This window comes from Neophocaena asiaeorientalis, unplaced genomic scaffold (genome assembly GCF_003031525.2).
Source record: "Neophocaena asiaeorientalis asiaeorientalis breed wild unplaced genomic scaffold, Neophocaena_asiaeorientalis_V1.1 scaffold43, whole genome shotgun sequence".
Classification (NCBI taxonomy): Eukaryota; Metazoa; Chordata; class Mammalia; order Artiodactyla; family Phocoenidae; genus Neophocaena; species Neophocaena asiaeorientalis.
The window spans coordinates 9,756,635-9,773,693 of NW_020173674.1; the positions used below are offsets into that span (position 1 = coordinate 9,756,635).

At 58.1% G+C, this 17,059-nt stretch overlaps 2 protein-coding genes across 2 annotated transcripts in view; one reads left to right on the top strand and one right to left on the bottom strand.

Moving 5' to 3' along the window:
- SYT7 (synaptotagmin 7) overlaps positions 1 to 8,063 on the top strand; it is a 40,260-nt gene extending 32,197 nt beyond the window's left edge. The window contains exons 9-12 of the mRNA XM_024748525.1: positions 3,342 to 3,511; positions 3,903 to 4,017; positions 4,513 to 4,712; positions 6,889 to 8,063. Coding sequence (XP_024604293.1) covers positions 3,342 to 3,511; positions 3,903 to 4,017; positions 4,513 to 4,712; positions 6,889 to 6,993 — 590 coding nt within the window. The 3' untranslated portion in view covers positions 6,994 to 8,063. The remainder of the gene's footprint in view (positions 1 to 3,341; positions 3,512 to 3,902; positions 4,018 to 4,512; positions 4,713 to 6,888) is intronic.
- A 6,421-nt stretch (positions 8,064 to 14,484) lies between these two features.
- Positions 14,485 to 16,633, bottom strand: LRRC10B (leucine rich repeat containing 10B). The gene has a single exon (XM_024749102.1). The coding sequence runs from the start codon at positions 16,518 to 16,520 to the stop codon at positions 15,642 to 15,644; it is 879 nt and encodes a 292-aa protein (XP_024604870.1). The 5' UTR covers positions 16,521 to 16,633; the 3' UTR covers positions 14,485 to 15,641.
- Between the last annotated feature and the right edge of the window lie 426 nt (positions 16,634 to 17,059).

Here is a 17,059-nt window from a genome sequence, read left to right on the forward strand (position 1 = left end):
CAGGTACCGGCGTGCGCACACGCGTGTACCGACACACACAGGCGAGTAACTCGGCCCGGTTAACCTGCTGCGTACCGTGCCCAGCTGGGATGAGGTTACAGGGCTGAGTGGAGCCAGCATCACAGCCAGAGGCCGAGGAGGAAAGCTGGGCCACTGCCCGGACACAGGACCCATCCTCAGGCGTGCAGGAAGGAAGGAAGGCAGCCACAGGATCCAGAGGTGGGGCACCTGCAGTGACCGTAGTGTAGTGGGTAAGAGCCCAGGCTCTTACCATGGCCCAGGCTGCCTGAGTTTGAATCTCAGCTCTGCCACTTACTAGCTGTGTGACCAGAGGCAAGTTCCTGAACCTCTCTGTGCCATGGTTTCCCCATCTGTAAAATAAAGATACTAGTGAGGGTTAAACAACTCAGTGAATTGTAAAAGCACTTACAACACCCAGAAAACACTTTATACCAGTTTGTTAAACACACTCCATCGGCTCCCCTTCTCTGACCCCTCCCCCTATTCGGGACAGGCCCCTCCAGATGCACAGGAAGAAGAGCTCTGAACCATGCCCCAGGGTCCTAGAGGCAGATATCCTTCCTCTCTCCTGCAGGCCCATCTTTATCTCTTGTCTCTGAGGAGTCAAGGTAACCAGGAAACTGGGTGTGTGATCAGGGAGTGATTTCTGTCCCTGGCCCTTTGGGTGCCTGGACCCCACTTAGAGAAACCATTAACCTTTCTTGACAGCTGTGTTCAACCAGTGAGAATAAATCCCTACAACGCCAACTGCCTGGTGCCCTGGCTCTTCAGAGCCTACAGTGTGTGCCCCAGGGAATCGGGAATCTTCCCCATCTGGTGTACCAGCCACTTGATATCTCACCCCTTCAGCTGGCACAGTGACAGCCAGCTCACCCACTAAATAAATCATTGAGGGTGAGCTAGTGAGTGCTTGCTCGTTTCTTCCCTCCTCAGTTCTGCATGGGAACAGGTTTAGAGATGGCACAACCAGTGAGAGGCTTGGCTGGCTGTCTGCAGGTGTATGTAGCCAGCTGGTGGGGTGAAATTTATGGGCAGAGCCCCAATCCACTGATCCCTTCTGCAAACATTTACCCAGCATCTAGTATGGGCTGGGCACTGTCCTGGGTACTTGGGGTACGAAAAGAATGAGGCACCATTGTGACCCTCAAGGCATTCCTTGGAGGACACAGATGTGTAGATAATTAAGCCATACATTGCATGACAGATGCTGCGAGAACCCAATATAAACTCCCCTTGGTGGCGCTGAAAAACATTTCCCAGAAGAGAGGCCATTCATGATGGGTTCTGATGGATGAACAGGAGTTTGCCAGATAGGAGACTGCCTCCTCTGGTGTTGAAGAGAGCTGACTCAGGCGCAGGGACCCCTTGGAGCCTTCAGCCTTTCCAGAACACTTGTCCTCATGCATTTTACCTGAATGGATGCCAAAGGTCACCTGGGGAATTCCCTGGCAGTCCAGTGGTTACGACTCCGTGCTTTTACTGCCAAGGACCCGGGTTCAATCCCTGGTCAGGGAACTAAGATCCCACAAGCCATGCAGCGTGGCAAAAAAAAAAGAGAAGAAAGTCACCTGGACAGGTCCCTGGGGTACTCCAAGGTGAGCAAGACATGGCCCATAGTCCCCCTCAATATAAGGAAGAGGCCCTGAAGGCATTCAGAGTCTGGGGGCTGAAGGAACATAGGATTTCCTCTTCCAGTGCACCTGCCCTGGTGAGAGGTAACTCTGTGCTTCTAGCGTCTTTGGCAAAAGGTGCGAGAATCCTCCAGAACCCTTCCTCTCCCTTCATCTTCTCCACCAGTTGAGCTAAGGTAGTAAGTATCCTCTCTTCTTCCTGCGCACACCCTGGTTCAGGATCACAGCACCTCGGGCCTCCAGGCTGGCCTGCACCCACTGCCCCCCCAGGCCGGCCCCTCCTCTGACTAAGCTTCCCAAGGCTGTGACTCCAGCTTCAGACCTTCCCTGGCTCTCTTGTGTCTACCATCCCATCCAAGCTCCTTCCTCTGGCTCTCCGCTCTGGCCTCATCTCCTGCTCCAGCCCAGCACACTCCATGCCCTTTCATGGGCATTTATTCATTTGTTCAATTATTGATTCACTTAACAAATATTTAATCGAGCGCCTACTGTGTGCCAGAAACAGTGTTAGATGCTGGGATCCGGTGGTTGAGGACAGAGATGCCTTCCTGGAAATGCTGGCCCAGTGGGAGAGTCAGATTCAAGGAAACATAAATCTCTAGTACAGCCTGTGATAAGTGCTGCGAAAGGAAAGTGCTAGTGTATAAAACACGGGATCTGACCCCATCTGGCACGTCAGGAAAGAAAGCTGAGACCTGATGGAAGAGGATAGGCCAGGACGGGGCATGGTGGGGCTGGGGCAGGAAAAGCCAGGGTGGCTGGAGCTCGGTCATTGAGTGAAGAGCGGTCACAAGATGAGCAAGGAGAGGACAGCGGGCCAAGTTGTGGAAGGACCTGAAGCCAAGGCAAGGCGCACGGCTTTTATTCTAAGTGCACTGGGAGCCTCTGAAAGGCTTTCCGCAGGAGAGTATCATAATGTGATTTCTATTTTTAAAAGATCACTCCGGCTGCCGTGTCAAAAAGGGGCTGTAAGAGAAAGTACACAAGCGGGGAGGGCTGTTTGGAAACTCTTGCAACCATCTAGGCAAGAGGTACCGGCAGCTTGGACGGGGAGGTGGCCGTGGAGACAGGGACAGCTGCCGGTCTGCTGAGGAAGGACAGGAGGACTGTCCATCAGCAGGAGGAGGAAGGGGAAGCGCGGAGTCCTAGGACAGGCGTCTACTGCTTTTTCTTTGCCTTTGCCATTTCCCTCTGCCCTGAGTCCTCCTGGGGCTTGCTTTCTGCCAGCTGTGGCCATCTCAGGCAGGGCCACTTGCCCAGACTTGTCTCAGAATGATTGGCAGTGGCAGGGCTGCACAGAGAGCAAGGGGGCCACTGCCCAGTCGCCGAGATGGACCCGTGATGAACCAGTGAATGAATTGTCCCAGTCTGCTCCTGATTAGCTGTGGGACTTTGGGCAGGTAAGTTAAGCCATCGGAGCCTCAGTCTCCTCCTCCGTAAAATGGACAAGATACCGTCCACCTCGCAGAACTGTCAAGGGAGACAGATGAGACCACGACAGTCCTTGCTAACATTTCAGGAGGGTCTGAACGTGGGTGTTGCCGGCTACACCCAGGTGGGGTGGCAGCAGGAAGGCACAGGGCCAGCCCTCCCCTTCCTCCCGGGGCCTTCCTGCCCAGGAGCGTTGCCCTGCCCCGGCCCCGTGTGGCCACTCTGTCCTGCTCTTCCCCTGTGCTGTCTGTCTCCCAGGTTTCCCCTACGAGAAGGTGGTGCAGAGGGTCCTCTACCTCCAGGTCCTGGACTACGACCGCTTCAGCCGCAATGACCCCATCGGGGAGGTGTCCATCCCCCTCAACAAGGTGGACCTGACCCAGATGCAGACCTTCTGGAAGGATCTGAAGCCATGCAGCGATGGGAGTGTAAGGCCCCACCTGCGGGTCCTGGCTGGGAGACTGGCAGATCCTGGCCCGGTCCTAGTCCCCTCACAAGCTCAGGGAATTGGGAAGGTTATGGGTGGGGTGGGGCAGGGCAGGTGGGCGGGCCTGACAGAGCAGTTCCCACCCACAATCTCAGGGGAGGCTGGGCTGTGATAAAGAACCTGGGGAGCAGGGCCCAGACCTGCCAGATGAGGGGAGACCAGGTGTGCATCCGTGTCAGACAGAGGGGGCGGGTAAGCACCCAGGTCCAAGTGGAGGGGTCCTGGGGCGGGGGGGGGGGCGGGCTCCCCTTGTCCCCACAGCCCTCTTGTTCTCCCTCCCAGGGGAGCTGAGAGGAGTGGCCCAGCCTCACCCCTCCACTTGTCCCTCCCAGGGGAGCCGAGGGGAGCTGCTCCTGTCTCTCTGCTACAACCCCTCTGCCAACTCCATCATCGTGAACATCATCAAAGCCCGGAACCTCAAAGCCATGGACATCGGGGGCACGTCAGGTGCTGGCGCTTCCCGCAGCAGAGGGCAGACGGGCCAGGGAGCTTCTGGCGCACGGGAGTCTCACTGCATGTGGACATCAGGGTCCTGCCTGTGGCCCTCACCCTTGTCCCCCGTGCCCCACCTCCAGTCCCAACTCCTTTACCCTAGAGCCCTGGTGCTGTCTCTGGAGCACCCTCAGGGTCAGCAGCATCTTGGATACTGTCCTTCCCAGAATCAGGAAGAAAGCAAACACGATGGTGGGGAGGCCTGGGTTCTAGTCCCAGGTCCGACACTACTTGTCCGTGACCTCGGGTGAGACCTGGCCTCTCAGTCTTCTCCTTCGTGTTCACGGAAGGGCGCTAGGTGATGGCTGAGGCCCCTTGCGGCCCCTCCATCTGCTGACCCCCCAGATCCCCGCTCCTCCTTCCTTAGGGCTTTCCTCACCCTCTGGGGAAATCACGCAGCCCCAGCTTCCCCCCGCTGCTCCTCTGACCCTTCCCCCACCTGTCCCCCAGACCCTTATGTGAAGGTGTGGCTAATGTACAAGGACAAGCGGGTGGAGAAGAAGAAGACGGTGACAATGAAGAGGAACCTGAACCCCATCTTCAACGAGTCCTTTGCCTTCGACATCCCTACGGAGAAGCTGAGGGAGACAACCATCATCATCACCGTCATGGACAAGGACAAGCTCAGCCGCAACGACGTCATTGGCAAGGTAGGGGGGCACCCAGCAAGGGTCTGTTCTCCAAAGAAGCAGCCGGGGTAGTAGATGAGCACAGGGCTGGACAGCAGGAGAGAGAGCGTCAGTCCCTTCCCCTGTCAGGGCCTCCGTTTCATCTCAGAATGAGAGGATTGGACGAGATTCTCCCTAAGTGTCCTACTGTGGGTCCACCACTTCAGGACAGACCACTGGAAGAGCAGGGAAAGAAGGAGGTGGTAGGAAAAAGTGCCCTGGATCCCCAGAAGAGGGTTTTCTGGACAGGACCCTCTGACAGGGTAAGGACATCAGAGCAATGTCACCCAGCGTCCCGTCTGTAGAGGGTGAGCTGCGTGAGGCAAGTATTGAGAGCTGTAGTCAGGCTCCGAAGACCTGGCTTTGGTTCCCACCTCATCTTGGTTCCCCAAGGTCAGTTGCCCAAGTGACCTTGGGCAAGTCACTTGCCTCTGTGAGCTCCAGCGTTCTCATTTGTAAATGGAGCTACTAGTACCAACCCTACAGCACCTCACAGGGTGGCGTAAGAATTGCCTGAGACACGTGGACATTCTCCTTGTGGAAAGTGACCTCTCCTCGTCCTATTTTAACCCCAAATCCATGCCTGGCCTTGAGTTTTTGCAGGATACGATTCTGTGACATAACCGCATCCGCTTTTCTACTTTGAAATGTCTATTCCTGTGTTTGTTTATGGCTTAGTGTTGAGAGTACGCTCTTGATAGTCATACTACCTGGATCCAGGTGCCAGTTCCACCTCTTAACAGTCATAACCTTTATGAGCCTCATTTCCTCCTCTTGAAATGAGAGTAAGACGATCCTAACCTCACAGTATGCTGGGAGGATTGAATAACACAGGTGAGAGGCTTAGCACAGAACTTGGAACGTATATGTCAGCTACTATTATGATGAAAGTTGTTTTTGAAAAGTTCTTAGTAAGGGCATGTGTGTCCATTTAGGCTTGGAAGTTTGACCAGGAACAGTGCAGGAAGCCAGTGATCAGGGCAGGCGGAGGGGAGGGGTAGATGTCAGGAGCAAGTGAGGGGAGACCATGGATCACACAGGGCACAGCCCTGTATGAGGGAAATGGGAAGGGGTGACCTGGGCGCCCACAGGGAAGGGGGCCGAGGTGGAGACACCTCTCAGACAGATAGGAATGGAGAGCCTAGCTACTGGGGGTGGAAGAGAAGCAGCTGGCCCTGCCTCCCATCCAGCAAGGCCCAGGGAGTATGACTTGCCGACCTGTGGTCACAAGTGGGACAGGTCCCCAGCACAGCGTCACCTACACCCCAGTGGGACTATGTGTTCTTAGCAGGACCTGCTGAGCCCTTCCTTGACGAGCTCAGGCCAAGTAACCGTACCTATTTCTAAGCTCTTCTGAAGCTTAGCCTTTTGGAGTTGCGTATTCTTTGGATACCACTTATAGCTCCCTTTGAAACAGTCCTACCTTCTGTTGTCTGAACCAAGGGGAAGGTGGGTTTGTTCTCACTTTGGTCTGGGTAGCTTAGAGAGCCCTATTAGCTCTTAGCTACAGTCACAAGGCTGGTGTCAGCCCGGGGATAATGCACACAGCCCTCCGAAGCTGTGAGGCCCCTAACACAGAGGCAGGTAGGCTTGGGCCGATAGTATAGAGCCCCAAAGACCTAGATTTAAATCCCTCTGCACCACTCATAAATCCTGTGACTATGGGTCAGTCTCTTAACTCTCTGTACCTTAGTTTCTCCATCTGTAAAATGGGGATAATAACATACCTGCCCCACAGGTAAGGATTTGATGATCTATGTATATAAAGTCCCTAGCTCAGTGTCTGGTGTGTAGTAAGTGCCCAGGAGGTGGGAGTGATTGTCAGTAAGGAGAGGTAGGCCGTGCCCAACAGGTGGGGGAGGGAAGGGTGTGGGAGAGAACTGCCTCCATCCCCATCAATCCCAAACCACAGGAGAGTCTGGGAGTCCAATTCGGAAGGGCCAGGCATGCCCAGGCTCCCGAGGGGAGGCACAACAAGGAAAAGAGGGGGGCCTCTGTGGGGTAGGTTGTCACTGCAGGCAGAAGCCCCTTGGTCCCCATGATCACAGGCCATTGTGGAAATGGAGTGTCACCACCATTGACACTCCGTTTCCACAATGACGCAGGGGCGACGCCTCAGAGAGTGCCACTAATGCCGTCCTCTTCCCTTTCTCCCCAGATCTACCTGTCCTGGAAGAGTGGGCCCGGGGAGGTGAAACACTGGAAGGACATGATTGCGCGTCCCCGGCAGCCTGTGGCTCAGTGGCACCAGCTGAAGGCCTGAATGGGGCCACGGGAGGCCCAGGGGGCCAAGGGCCTGGGTCCCCATCATGCCCTCGCCACTTTATGCACAATGCCTGGCCTGGCCCCCCTGCCATGGGTGAGGGAAGGATCCTGAGGGCTGGGCCAGGGAGGGGTCCCAGGAATCCAGCCCCATTTCTCGGGAGAACCAGCCCCATTCCCCACCGGTCCAGCTCTGGTGGAGGGGCTCTGGGAGCCATTTTCCTGCTTTGCCCCTTTCCTTCCTGACTTGCCGATACTAAAGAAGTGGGGGGCGGAGCACGAGAGCCAGACGGGCAGACGAGCAGATCCCTCCAGAGGCCCGCCAGGTGGGCACGGTCCCCCGTTTTCTTTAAGGCAGTGCCTGGAGTGGAGAAAGGCCACCCCCTCCCCAGGCCGCAATGTGGGCCCAGGAGAGGGGAGGTTGAGGCGTTTGGCCCCGGCCCGACCAAGAGAGGCGTGTTCCAGGGCAGTTTCAGGTGCCGGCTGGGCCCTGATTACCGAGGATAGTATACAGCCCGCTCCGGGGTCCTGGAGCTGCAGCCCTGTGTACTTGTGTTGTGTCCACCGTGTGTGTGTACGTGTGCGTGTGTGCGTGTGTGCGGGTGGGGGAACTCGCTCCCTGTTTCCCTGGGGCCCGCAGTGCTGAAGACGATGCAGAGAGGGTTTCGTGAAGTGAGGTAGGGCTGGAGGCTGAGAAGTCAATGCACAGAGCTGGGGCGGGGGCGGGGCGAGGCAGGGATGGAGGAAGTTGGGGGGGAAGAGGGGGCAGGCAGGAGCTGGGCTGAGAGCTGGGCTGCCTCCTTCTGCCCCACCCCCGCCCCCCAGAACTCCGCTAGCTCCTTCCCCAGCAATTCCGTCACATTAGGCACCCACCGTGTGTATCACATTCCACCAGGACTCCCCTGCTCACTTCTGTCTCAGGGGTCCCAAGCCCCCACTAGCTCTCTTCCCTAACACCTTCATCCAAAGGCACCCTCAGCCTTCCCAGATGTCGTATCCCAGCCACGCGGGCAACGTTTGCCACGCCTTCCAGCTTCCTTCCCTTTCCTCGTCTCTGTGCAGACCCCCCAGCCACGCGCCTCCACCCCTCCATCCCCTGTGCTCATAGACCTTCCCTTTCATTCCGTCGTGGTCTCTGATCTGCCAACACCTGGCCTTCTCCAGGGCTTTCCTTTCACCTTCCCCGCCGATCCTGGCCCCTCAGAGCAGCTCCTTCTGCCCCTCTCAGTTCAGGCAGAGGGAGCAGGGAACATTCCAGGATTCTGTGAGTTCTGGGGTTGCCCCCACACAAAGAAGCTGTGCTTCCTCTGCCTCAGCTCGTGCAGAGACGAGAACTGGCATCCCCTTGGAGGCAGCAGATTTCGGGATGATCCCTGCTTAAGCCCACTCACCCCCACGCCGGTCCCGGTATTGATGCAAGACAGCCGGTGACAGCCTCACATCTAGGGGTCCGCGAGCCTGGGCCTGACATTCCTGGCACACACCGCGAGGTGGCGCCCTGACACTACAGCCTGTGGACGAGGTCTGGGAGCACAGTTCAACCCCAGATGGGTCTGACACCCCAGGAAGGAGACTCTGGAAAGGGTCCCCCACTTAGCACGGCAAAAGCATAGGCAGTCGGGAACCATCTTCCTTGAGTAGACTTCCCTTTGAGCTGAGCGTTCTGCTCTGTGCAGTAGACGCTCACATTTTTGCCCGTATCAAAAGTTTCCTGCCTAGAATCCCACGCCCCCCGCCCCGCCCCTACTCCCTAACCCCAAGGATCTAGAGGAATATCAATCGAAGTACGTGAATCGTTTTGTAGCGTGAAGAGTGCTAACGTAAAGCAAATAGTCACCCACATTCCTTGTAAATCCCAATTTTTCCATATTGTAGCTTTGCTTAAAATGGGGGTCTGCCCCAACGGCACGGTCCTTATCGGACAGGCTGGGGAACCAGCCCCCAGCGGGGACGGGAGGGCAGCGACCCCGGAGACAGTGGAAGCGAAGAAAGGGTGGTGTTGGAAGCTTTGAGAAGCGGAGGGGATCTGCCATCCTCCATCCCTAGCTGGAATCCTGTGCCCCTCCACGCCGGAGGCCGGTGGGAGAGCGAGCCTAGTCCCAGGTCCCGGTGTCTGCTACAGAGCGCTCGCTCGGGGATTGAACCAACTTGCATTGAGTGGGCGGGGCAACTGCATCCCCGTTTTCCGAGCCCGGTCCCCGAAGCTCTTAGCCAATCACACACAGAGAGCGTCTCCAGGCCGTGCCTCTTCCAAATCTGACCCCACCCAGGCGCGTCGATGAACCGGGCCTGGGGTTCTCCAACCGCGACAGGCACCCTGAGCTCTGGGACGCGGGGGAGGGGTGGCAAGTGGTGGGCCAAGGGCAGCGTGGGCTAGCAAGGGAAGCAGCGGGTGGTATGGGGTGAGGGCGGGGGCGGTCTAAGGCTATAGAAGAACAAGGAAAGGGGGAACTTGAGGGTGGGGGGAGGGCCCTCGTGCCCTGTCACCATCCTAGGACCTTGGACAGATCACCCACACTTCCGGGGCCTCAGTTTCCCCATCTGTAAAATGATGGTAATAATGCTTCACCTACCTCATAGGGGAGGTTGTAAGGCCGCTGTCACCTGACCTGGGGGTGGAGGCAGGAGGATCTGAAGGTGCTACCCGTGAGTAAAGTATTATTACCGTAGACTGAAGGCAAGGCCCGCCTTCCCCTCCCCCCACAGAGCCTCCAGGGATAGCTGAGGCCTGCCTGGGCCCATCTATCCCTTCTCCACTGTGTCCCCGGTCCCTTCATGAGCGGTCATCTGCCATCTTTGTGGGCGCTCTAGACTTAGTCGTTATCTTATTCAGGTATCCTTTCTTGTGACCATCTCCCCACGTAACTGCTGTACAAATTCCACCTACTCCAGGGCCCCGCACCTGCCCACCGGCGCCAGACGCCAGGGAAGGGACAAGGAAAACAGCCACAAAAAAAGCCAAGGGAAGCCCCAGAGTCCCCAGCCCCTCTGGGGTCCCAGGGGTGGGGATTGGTGGTCGCTGTTTGTACTGTGTTTGAGTCCTTGAGTGCAAGCGTTTTATAAAAACAACAACAACAACCCACTATCACAAAAAAATGTGCAACGAAGAGAAATGAAGGAAAACTGAAGAAAAAAAAGGAAAAAAAGAAGCATACAAAATTTTTCCACCACACGCACCCTCTAAGCCAGCAAGATTTCCTCTTTGCAAAATCATATTTTTGTGGGAATGGGCCCTGCTTTTTGTGGCAAGGCCTGTTCTGATTAATAAAGGATCGTGAAAAAGTAGGGCCTTGGCTGTTTCCTCCGTGGGTCCCAGCTCTCCCTCTCCTTCCAGGGGAAGAAGCAGTAGGGTGAGGGGATGGGGAGCCTGGGGCTGCATCTCCCCTCACCTGTCACCTTTGAGATTTGGCTTCACGGGTGATGAGGCCCTTCCAGCCCATCCGCAGGTGGAGCATATGAGCCTACCAGCTACCCAGAAATCAGAGGAGCAGCCATACCCCCTGGATCAGGCCTAAAGCAAGGCTTATTGGGAGTGGAGTCTCCTCGGGGCCTGAGGGGGGGCCCCTCTAGCTCACCCGGCCCGACATCCCCTTCCTCAGTTCCCAGGGGAACCACCCTCCAAGGCAGGTCAGACAAATCAAAGGGAGACCCTCCACCTTCCCCACCACCACCTGAACTCTGGCTGGGCCACTGTGGTTTCAGGCCAGCACGTCCTCCTCCTCCTGTTCCCTGCGAAGCTCTGGGTCTGTTGGCTGGACCTGTGGCTTCTCTCCATCCTCTTCTGGTTTCATCCTTTAGGATTGTAAAAGTCCCTCCAACTCAAAAACACCCAAGGCCGGTCCTAATCTGAGGACCTGGGAAGCTGGGCCCCAGTGTCTTCCTTCTCCAGACACAGTGGCCCTGGGCAAGCTAGTTCCTTCCTCCTGGTGTCAGTTCACTCCGTCCACAGAAGAGCAATAATCATCCGAGCCCTTTCCCCTTCCCTCCCACACACAGCCCAGGAGAAGCCGAGGCCTGACAGCTCTCGGGGTGCTTCAGAAGGAAGGTGCTACATCTGTTGCAAGCACACAAGAAACGAGTGCCCTCTGTTGTCGTGTGTCCCCTGCCCACTCCGAGTGAAGGGGCCACGGTGCCTCCTGCACTAAGTACCCCCACCTGAAGCTGCCCGCCCTCTCCCCTTCTGCCCCATGAATTTCCGACAGCCTGGTTTAAATGTCCCGTTAAAAGGTTCTGCTCTCTGGCTCAGAGATTGGAGGGAGCCCTAGGGTCTGGGAGGTAACCTCACGAGCACTCCTTGCCAGGCTTCTGTTCAGGCTCGCTCTGGAAAATCTAGGTTTGAAAGCAGGACAGCTCGGCCTGGCAGAGGTGGTAGCCCCATGCCACGGGCTCCAGGCCTCCTCCTGGCCTTTTTATATCTACTGCCTTCACTTCGTGGGGTCTCTCTTCATCCATGCCTGCAGAGACTCCCCATCCCTCCCTGTGCCTGGGGCCAGGGGCCTCTGGTGTTCTTTCTCCTGCAAGTCCCTCCCGGATTCCGCTGCTTTCTGGAAGGCCCTCTCAGGCCGCGTCCTGCTCTCCTCTCCCTCCCCGACAAAGACAACAAGAAGGACAACGCTTGAACGCGCCCCACATGCCCCAGCCCGCGTCTCCCCAACCATCTGTGTCCCTTGCCCTGCTCTCTGTGTCTGTGTCCTGTGTGTATGTGTGGTGTCACCTTTAGATTGTGAGCCCCCCTGGGCAGGGACCCCTGTCTGAATACATGTTCTGTGCAGCACACTCGGGTGTGCTAATAAACGTCCATCCTCAGAACGAGAGTGCCCAGGTGTCTTAAGGAAGCTCTGGGGCGATGGCTGAGCAAGCCAATGCGGTGGCATTGGGTGCGAGGGAGGGGCTTCTGGGCAGGGCCCCCAGGTCCCGAGCACCTTGTCCTCCTGCTTTCCGAAGCCCCTGAGTGTGGGTGGGAAGAGGGGGATGGCGGTAATGAGCCAGGAAAGGATCCAGTCTCTGCTGCTCCACCGGCCAGCACGTCTGGCTGTTGGGAGGCCCCGGGAGGAAGCCAGGCTACGATTCCCCCGTATTCTACACCCAGACCTGACCACCAGCCATGGAGGTCCAGAGAGGATTGGGCATTGGAGGCCTAACACCCATTTATGGGCAAGTGACTTAGCTCCCCAGGCCTGTCCCCTGCCCCATCGCTGCCTCTGCTCTGGTCTCATCACAGTCCTCACAGCCTGCCTTCCTGGTCTGATCTGCCAACTCCCTTGGCCTCTGTCCTGCTCCCCCATGGCCCACCCACCCCTGACTGTCCCCCACAACAACGTGCGGAACTGTCGATGTGGCCACTGTTAACAAGTGCCCCTACAAAAGTCATCTCCCTTTCTCCCTGCTGCCCCAAGGCCAAGTGAGAACTCCCCAACAGGCAGTGCTCTCTTCATCACCAAGGAGAGCTGTGACGCCCAGCTTCCCTGGCAACAGCTCCTTTCCTATCCTAGTCTCCCCCCAGTCTCTTAGACTGAAATAGAGAGAGACCCTCAAGAGCGCTCTCGAACCAGGCATCAGCGCCCGCTTTAACCCAACTCTCTAACTTCCCAAGGGAAAGCGGCTCCTGATGTGAAGAGCAAGCCAGCAGCAGAGCTGGTTCCCGGGCCCGTAACACATTTCTCTCCTCCTTCCCTGCGGAGAAACTCAGCCTCAGCAGCCCTGCTTGGCTGGTGAGCGGCTGTGGCTAAGGGTGCCGTCCTTGACAATGCAAAAAGGCACAGCCCTGTGTGCCTCGGGAGGGCCCAGGGGGACTTGTCACAGGGCCTTTGCCCGGACCTAGAGTCGAGTCCTCGGGGGAGTGCGACGGGGGAAGAGGCACAGGGAAACAGACCAGAGAGAGGAAGGGAACCTGGGCTGGTAGTGATTTCAGGATAACTGTGGCTCCCCTGCACCCCTCTCCCCACCTCTAAGATTTGCATAAAGGGAAGGCGGAAAGGCACCAGTTGCGTGGAGTGCTGAGCCGCAGCAACAGCTCTAAATAAACGCAGCTTCTTGTGTGCAGGTGGAGAAACTGAGGCCTGGGGGGCAGGGAGGGCCATGACTTGCTTAAGACCTCTCGGTCAATAGTAGAACTAGGACTGAAATCCATGCTTTCTTTTTTTTTTTAAATTAATTTTTATTTATTTATTTTTGGCTGTGTTGGTTCTTCGTTTCTGCGCACAGACTTTCTCTAGTGGCGGAAAGCAAGGACTTCTCATTGCGGTGGTTTCTCTTATTGCGCAGCACGGGATCTAGGTGCGCGGGCTTCAGTAGTTGTGGCTCGCAGGCTCAGTAGTTGTGGCTCTTGTGGCGCACGGGCTTAGTTACTCCGCGGCACGTGGGATCTTCCCGGACCAGGAATCGAACCCATGTCCCCTGCACTGGCAGGAAGATTCCTAACCACTGTGCCACAAGGGAAGTCCCAGGACTGAAATCCATGCCTTCTGATTCTAGGCCCAGGGGAATATGCCATCATAGGAATCACGGGGCAAGAGGACAGTCTGGATGGCTGACACTCCTACCCCACCTGAGTGACTGAGAACTCAAGTTCCTTCCTGCAAGTTCCAAGACCCCAGGAGGGACCACTGGCCCTGATGGAGCCTCAACAGGGGGAGCATGGGCACCTGAGGAGCCCTGGGGGTAACAAGGTCTGCAGCCAACCCCCGCACTCCTCTTCCTCCTTGAGAAGGAGGCAGCTTCCAATCTTTCCCACCCTAAGAGCACTTTCTGTCCATTGGAGGCCTTCACTCTCCCAAGCTGCCTCCTTCAGATCTATCCCCAGCCTCCTCCTAACCCCCAGGTCCAGCCCAGTGGCCAGCAGAGCTGCTGGGCTAGGCCTGACCTTTGGGCCTTGAATGACATCATCCCTGTTGCCATGGTGACGGTGGCCTGGCAGCATCTTCTCAAGGGAGATGGGCCTCTAGGCTTGAGGTTTTACAATTTTCTCTCTTTCTTTAAATATTTATACTTTCTTTTTTTTCTGAACAATGAGGGGAGAAAGTAATGACTGAGTAAAAAAAAAAAAAAAAGACTAAGAGGGAGAGACAGAGAGAGGAAAATGGAGCCAGGGAGATGGAAAGAGGGAAGAATAGAGTCAGACAGGGAGGATGGGGGTCAGTGCCAGTGAAAGAACAGAGAAAGGTCAGCCAAGCTTGAGATTCAGAAACATATTAAGAGTCAGGAATTTGAGAATTAAGCTGGAGAAGACCAAGGAAGGGGGACTGGGGGTGAGGGGCGGTGGCCAGGTGGCAGAGAGTACGATACAGCCAGACGAGAGCGCAGCCAAAGCCGTTTGTGACTGAAGACAAGCTCTTGTTCCCCAGACAGGACACAACAGTTGGCCAGGGCCACTGTGACACAGAGCTGGAGCACATGGACAGAGGGCAGTGCCAGAGGGAGCCCACGGTCCCCACAGCAACGGGACCCAGTGCTCCCAGGGCTTATAAATAAACAGGCATGTGGGAAACGCACATTCTTTCTCCGAGAAATATAATTTATGTTTACAGCCAGTTTTTTTTTTTTCTTCCTAAAGAAAACGCTACCATGGAGGGGGGCCTGCCCCCGACAGTGTCCCTGAGCAGCCCTGGCCCTGGGCCCTCCTCCCATTATTGCTTGGATGGGAAAGATCTGGCCCTGGGAATTGCAGAGCGAGGCCTCACTCCTCACCCCCGGAGGCTGTCCTGGTGACGGAGTGGAGGCACTCAGTGCTCGTCCCATGCCCCACGCCATGTCAGCCACCCCGATGGTGCCCATTTAAGGGAATGGAGAGTACAGGCAGCGGCTACACTGGAGCAGCCGCCCAGAGTAGAGAGCCTCTCTCTCCAGTGCAGGAGGCCCTAGAGGCACAGTGGCTTCTTTTCAAACTTGACAGCTGGAAGGCTCAGGCTGTGGGGAAGGGAGGGAATGTTCTCTTTCCCAGCAAGATTCCAGGCACAGGCTGGAAGAAGAGAACAGAGTGAAAGGCAAGGGCAGAGACCTTGCCTTCTGAGTCCCCCCTTCCCCCACACAGAATTTAGGGGACCTGGGGAGGGAGGTATGTACCATGATCCCCGGTGGAGGAACAAGGGCAGCTATGGTGTTAGGGCCCCAATCCCGGTTTCCCACACCTGTCTGTCCTGGGCACCAGCCCCAACTCCAAGCCCCTGCCCCTGGGCCGGGCCTTCTTCTGGGGGCAGTTCTTCCTCAAGCAGGCATGTGGTCCACACCAGAGGTAGCGGCTCCTGCGCCAGAAAGGGTGGACCTAGAAGACCCAGACTCCAGGTTGCTGGGTGCCCTGAGCCTCCAGACTCAGCCAAGGGGTTGATTCCATGGTCAGTGTGACCCTGGTTCCAGGAAGAAGCTGGTGCCTTTACTACTGTGTTGTCAGTGACTCTATCAGGGACCAGACGGAGCTATAAGAACTGGACGGAACCGGGACTTCTTGGCCTGAAGACCGCCCAGAGACCAGCCAGTAGGCAGTCTTTTCACTACCCTGGAATGTCTGAAGATGACCCCCCAGGCCTGCCTGTCCCTGGCAGCTTGCCCAAAGAGACCCCTTCCCTGCCTCAAGTAGGGACCCACCGTTCCCACAAACCTTCCCAGAGGCCCTCCTCCCAGAGTGGCCGAGGCCCAAACACCTAGAGCACAGGCTCAGGTGCCCAGTCCTGGAGCTGCTTCCAGGGCGCAGAGGCTGTCCACGGGGGGCCCCAGAGCCCGGGAGCTCCCGCCCCCTATGAGCAGGTCTTCTTCCTCCTCATCCTCAAAGACCCGCGCTGGGCGCCTGGGCGGCGGCCGGGGCGTGGGTTCGTCGCGCTCGGCCATGCGCTCGACGGCGCCCTCGCCCACAAGGAAGACCGTGTCGGCGACGCGGGGGGGCCCAGTGACCGGGTTGTGGTCGTAGGAGAAGACGCGCAGGGCGCGCAGCGGGTGCAGGTCGGGGAAGCCGCCCAGGCGGTTGCGGTCTAGGTCGAGGATGTGCAGGCGGCCCATGCGCAGCAATGCGGGCGGGAACTCCTCGAAACGGTTGCCGTAGAGCCAGAGGCCGCGCAGGCCCGTCATGCGCGGCAGCTCCGCGGGCAGCGCACGCAACCGGTTGTCGCCCATCTGCAGCGACTGCAGCGCCACCAAGCGCAGCAGCGGCCGCGGGAAACGCCGCAGGAAGTTGCCCTCGATCCAGAGGCAGCGCAGGCTCTGCAGCTGCGCGAAGTCGTTGGGCAGTGCCAGCAGCCGGTTGCTGCCCAGGTAGAGGCGCGTGAGGCGCGGCAGGCGACACAGACCGTCGGGCAGGCGCTCGAGTTTGTTGAAGTCGAGAGCCAGGATGCGCAGCTCGCGCAGCTCCTCGATCTCCTCGGGCAGCTCGCGCAGCCCCGTGCCGCTCACGTACAGCTTCTGCAGGCGGCTCAGAGCGCACACGGCGCTGGGCAGCCGCCGCAGCCGCCTCCCGCTCAGCTCCAACTGCTCCTCGCCATTGCGCAGTTGCTCCTCCGCGTCCGATGGCAGCTCGTCCGGCGTGGACTCGGCTATGCCCATGGTCACGGGCCCCGGCCGGGGCCGCCGCCGCCGCCCGGCATCGCCCCGCCCTCGCGAACCCCCGGCCTCCTCGACGGGGCCAAGGCCGCGCCGGCTCCGGGGCCCCCCGCCCCGGCCTGCCCCTGCGCCGGGAGGGGGGCCGTGCCTGGCAGGGAGGAGGCGCCCTCCTGGGGCCCAGCCGCCGCGCGCCACGGGCCGCGCTCCGCCGTCCGCCCTCCGGCCTCCCCTGCTCCCTCCGCCGGAGGCCGACTGGCTCAGGTTAGCACTGACTCGCCACTGAGACCCGTTGCCCTGGCAACCCCCGACGCGCGTGCGGCTGCCAATCAGGCAGAGGGAGGGAGGGGCGGGGCCAAGGTGCCACCAGAGCGGGGTCCCGGCGCCGGGCTCGCGCCCCGCGTTCCCACCCGACCAGCCCCGGAGCCAGCGCTCGCCGAGGGAACCCAAGATCCGCTGTCCGCAAGCCTGGCACCGTGCCAGCACAGACCCGACGACAGACGCCGTCTACGCTTCCAGCCACAGCGAGCCGTTTGGTGTGCGGT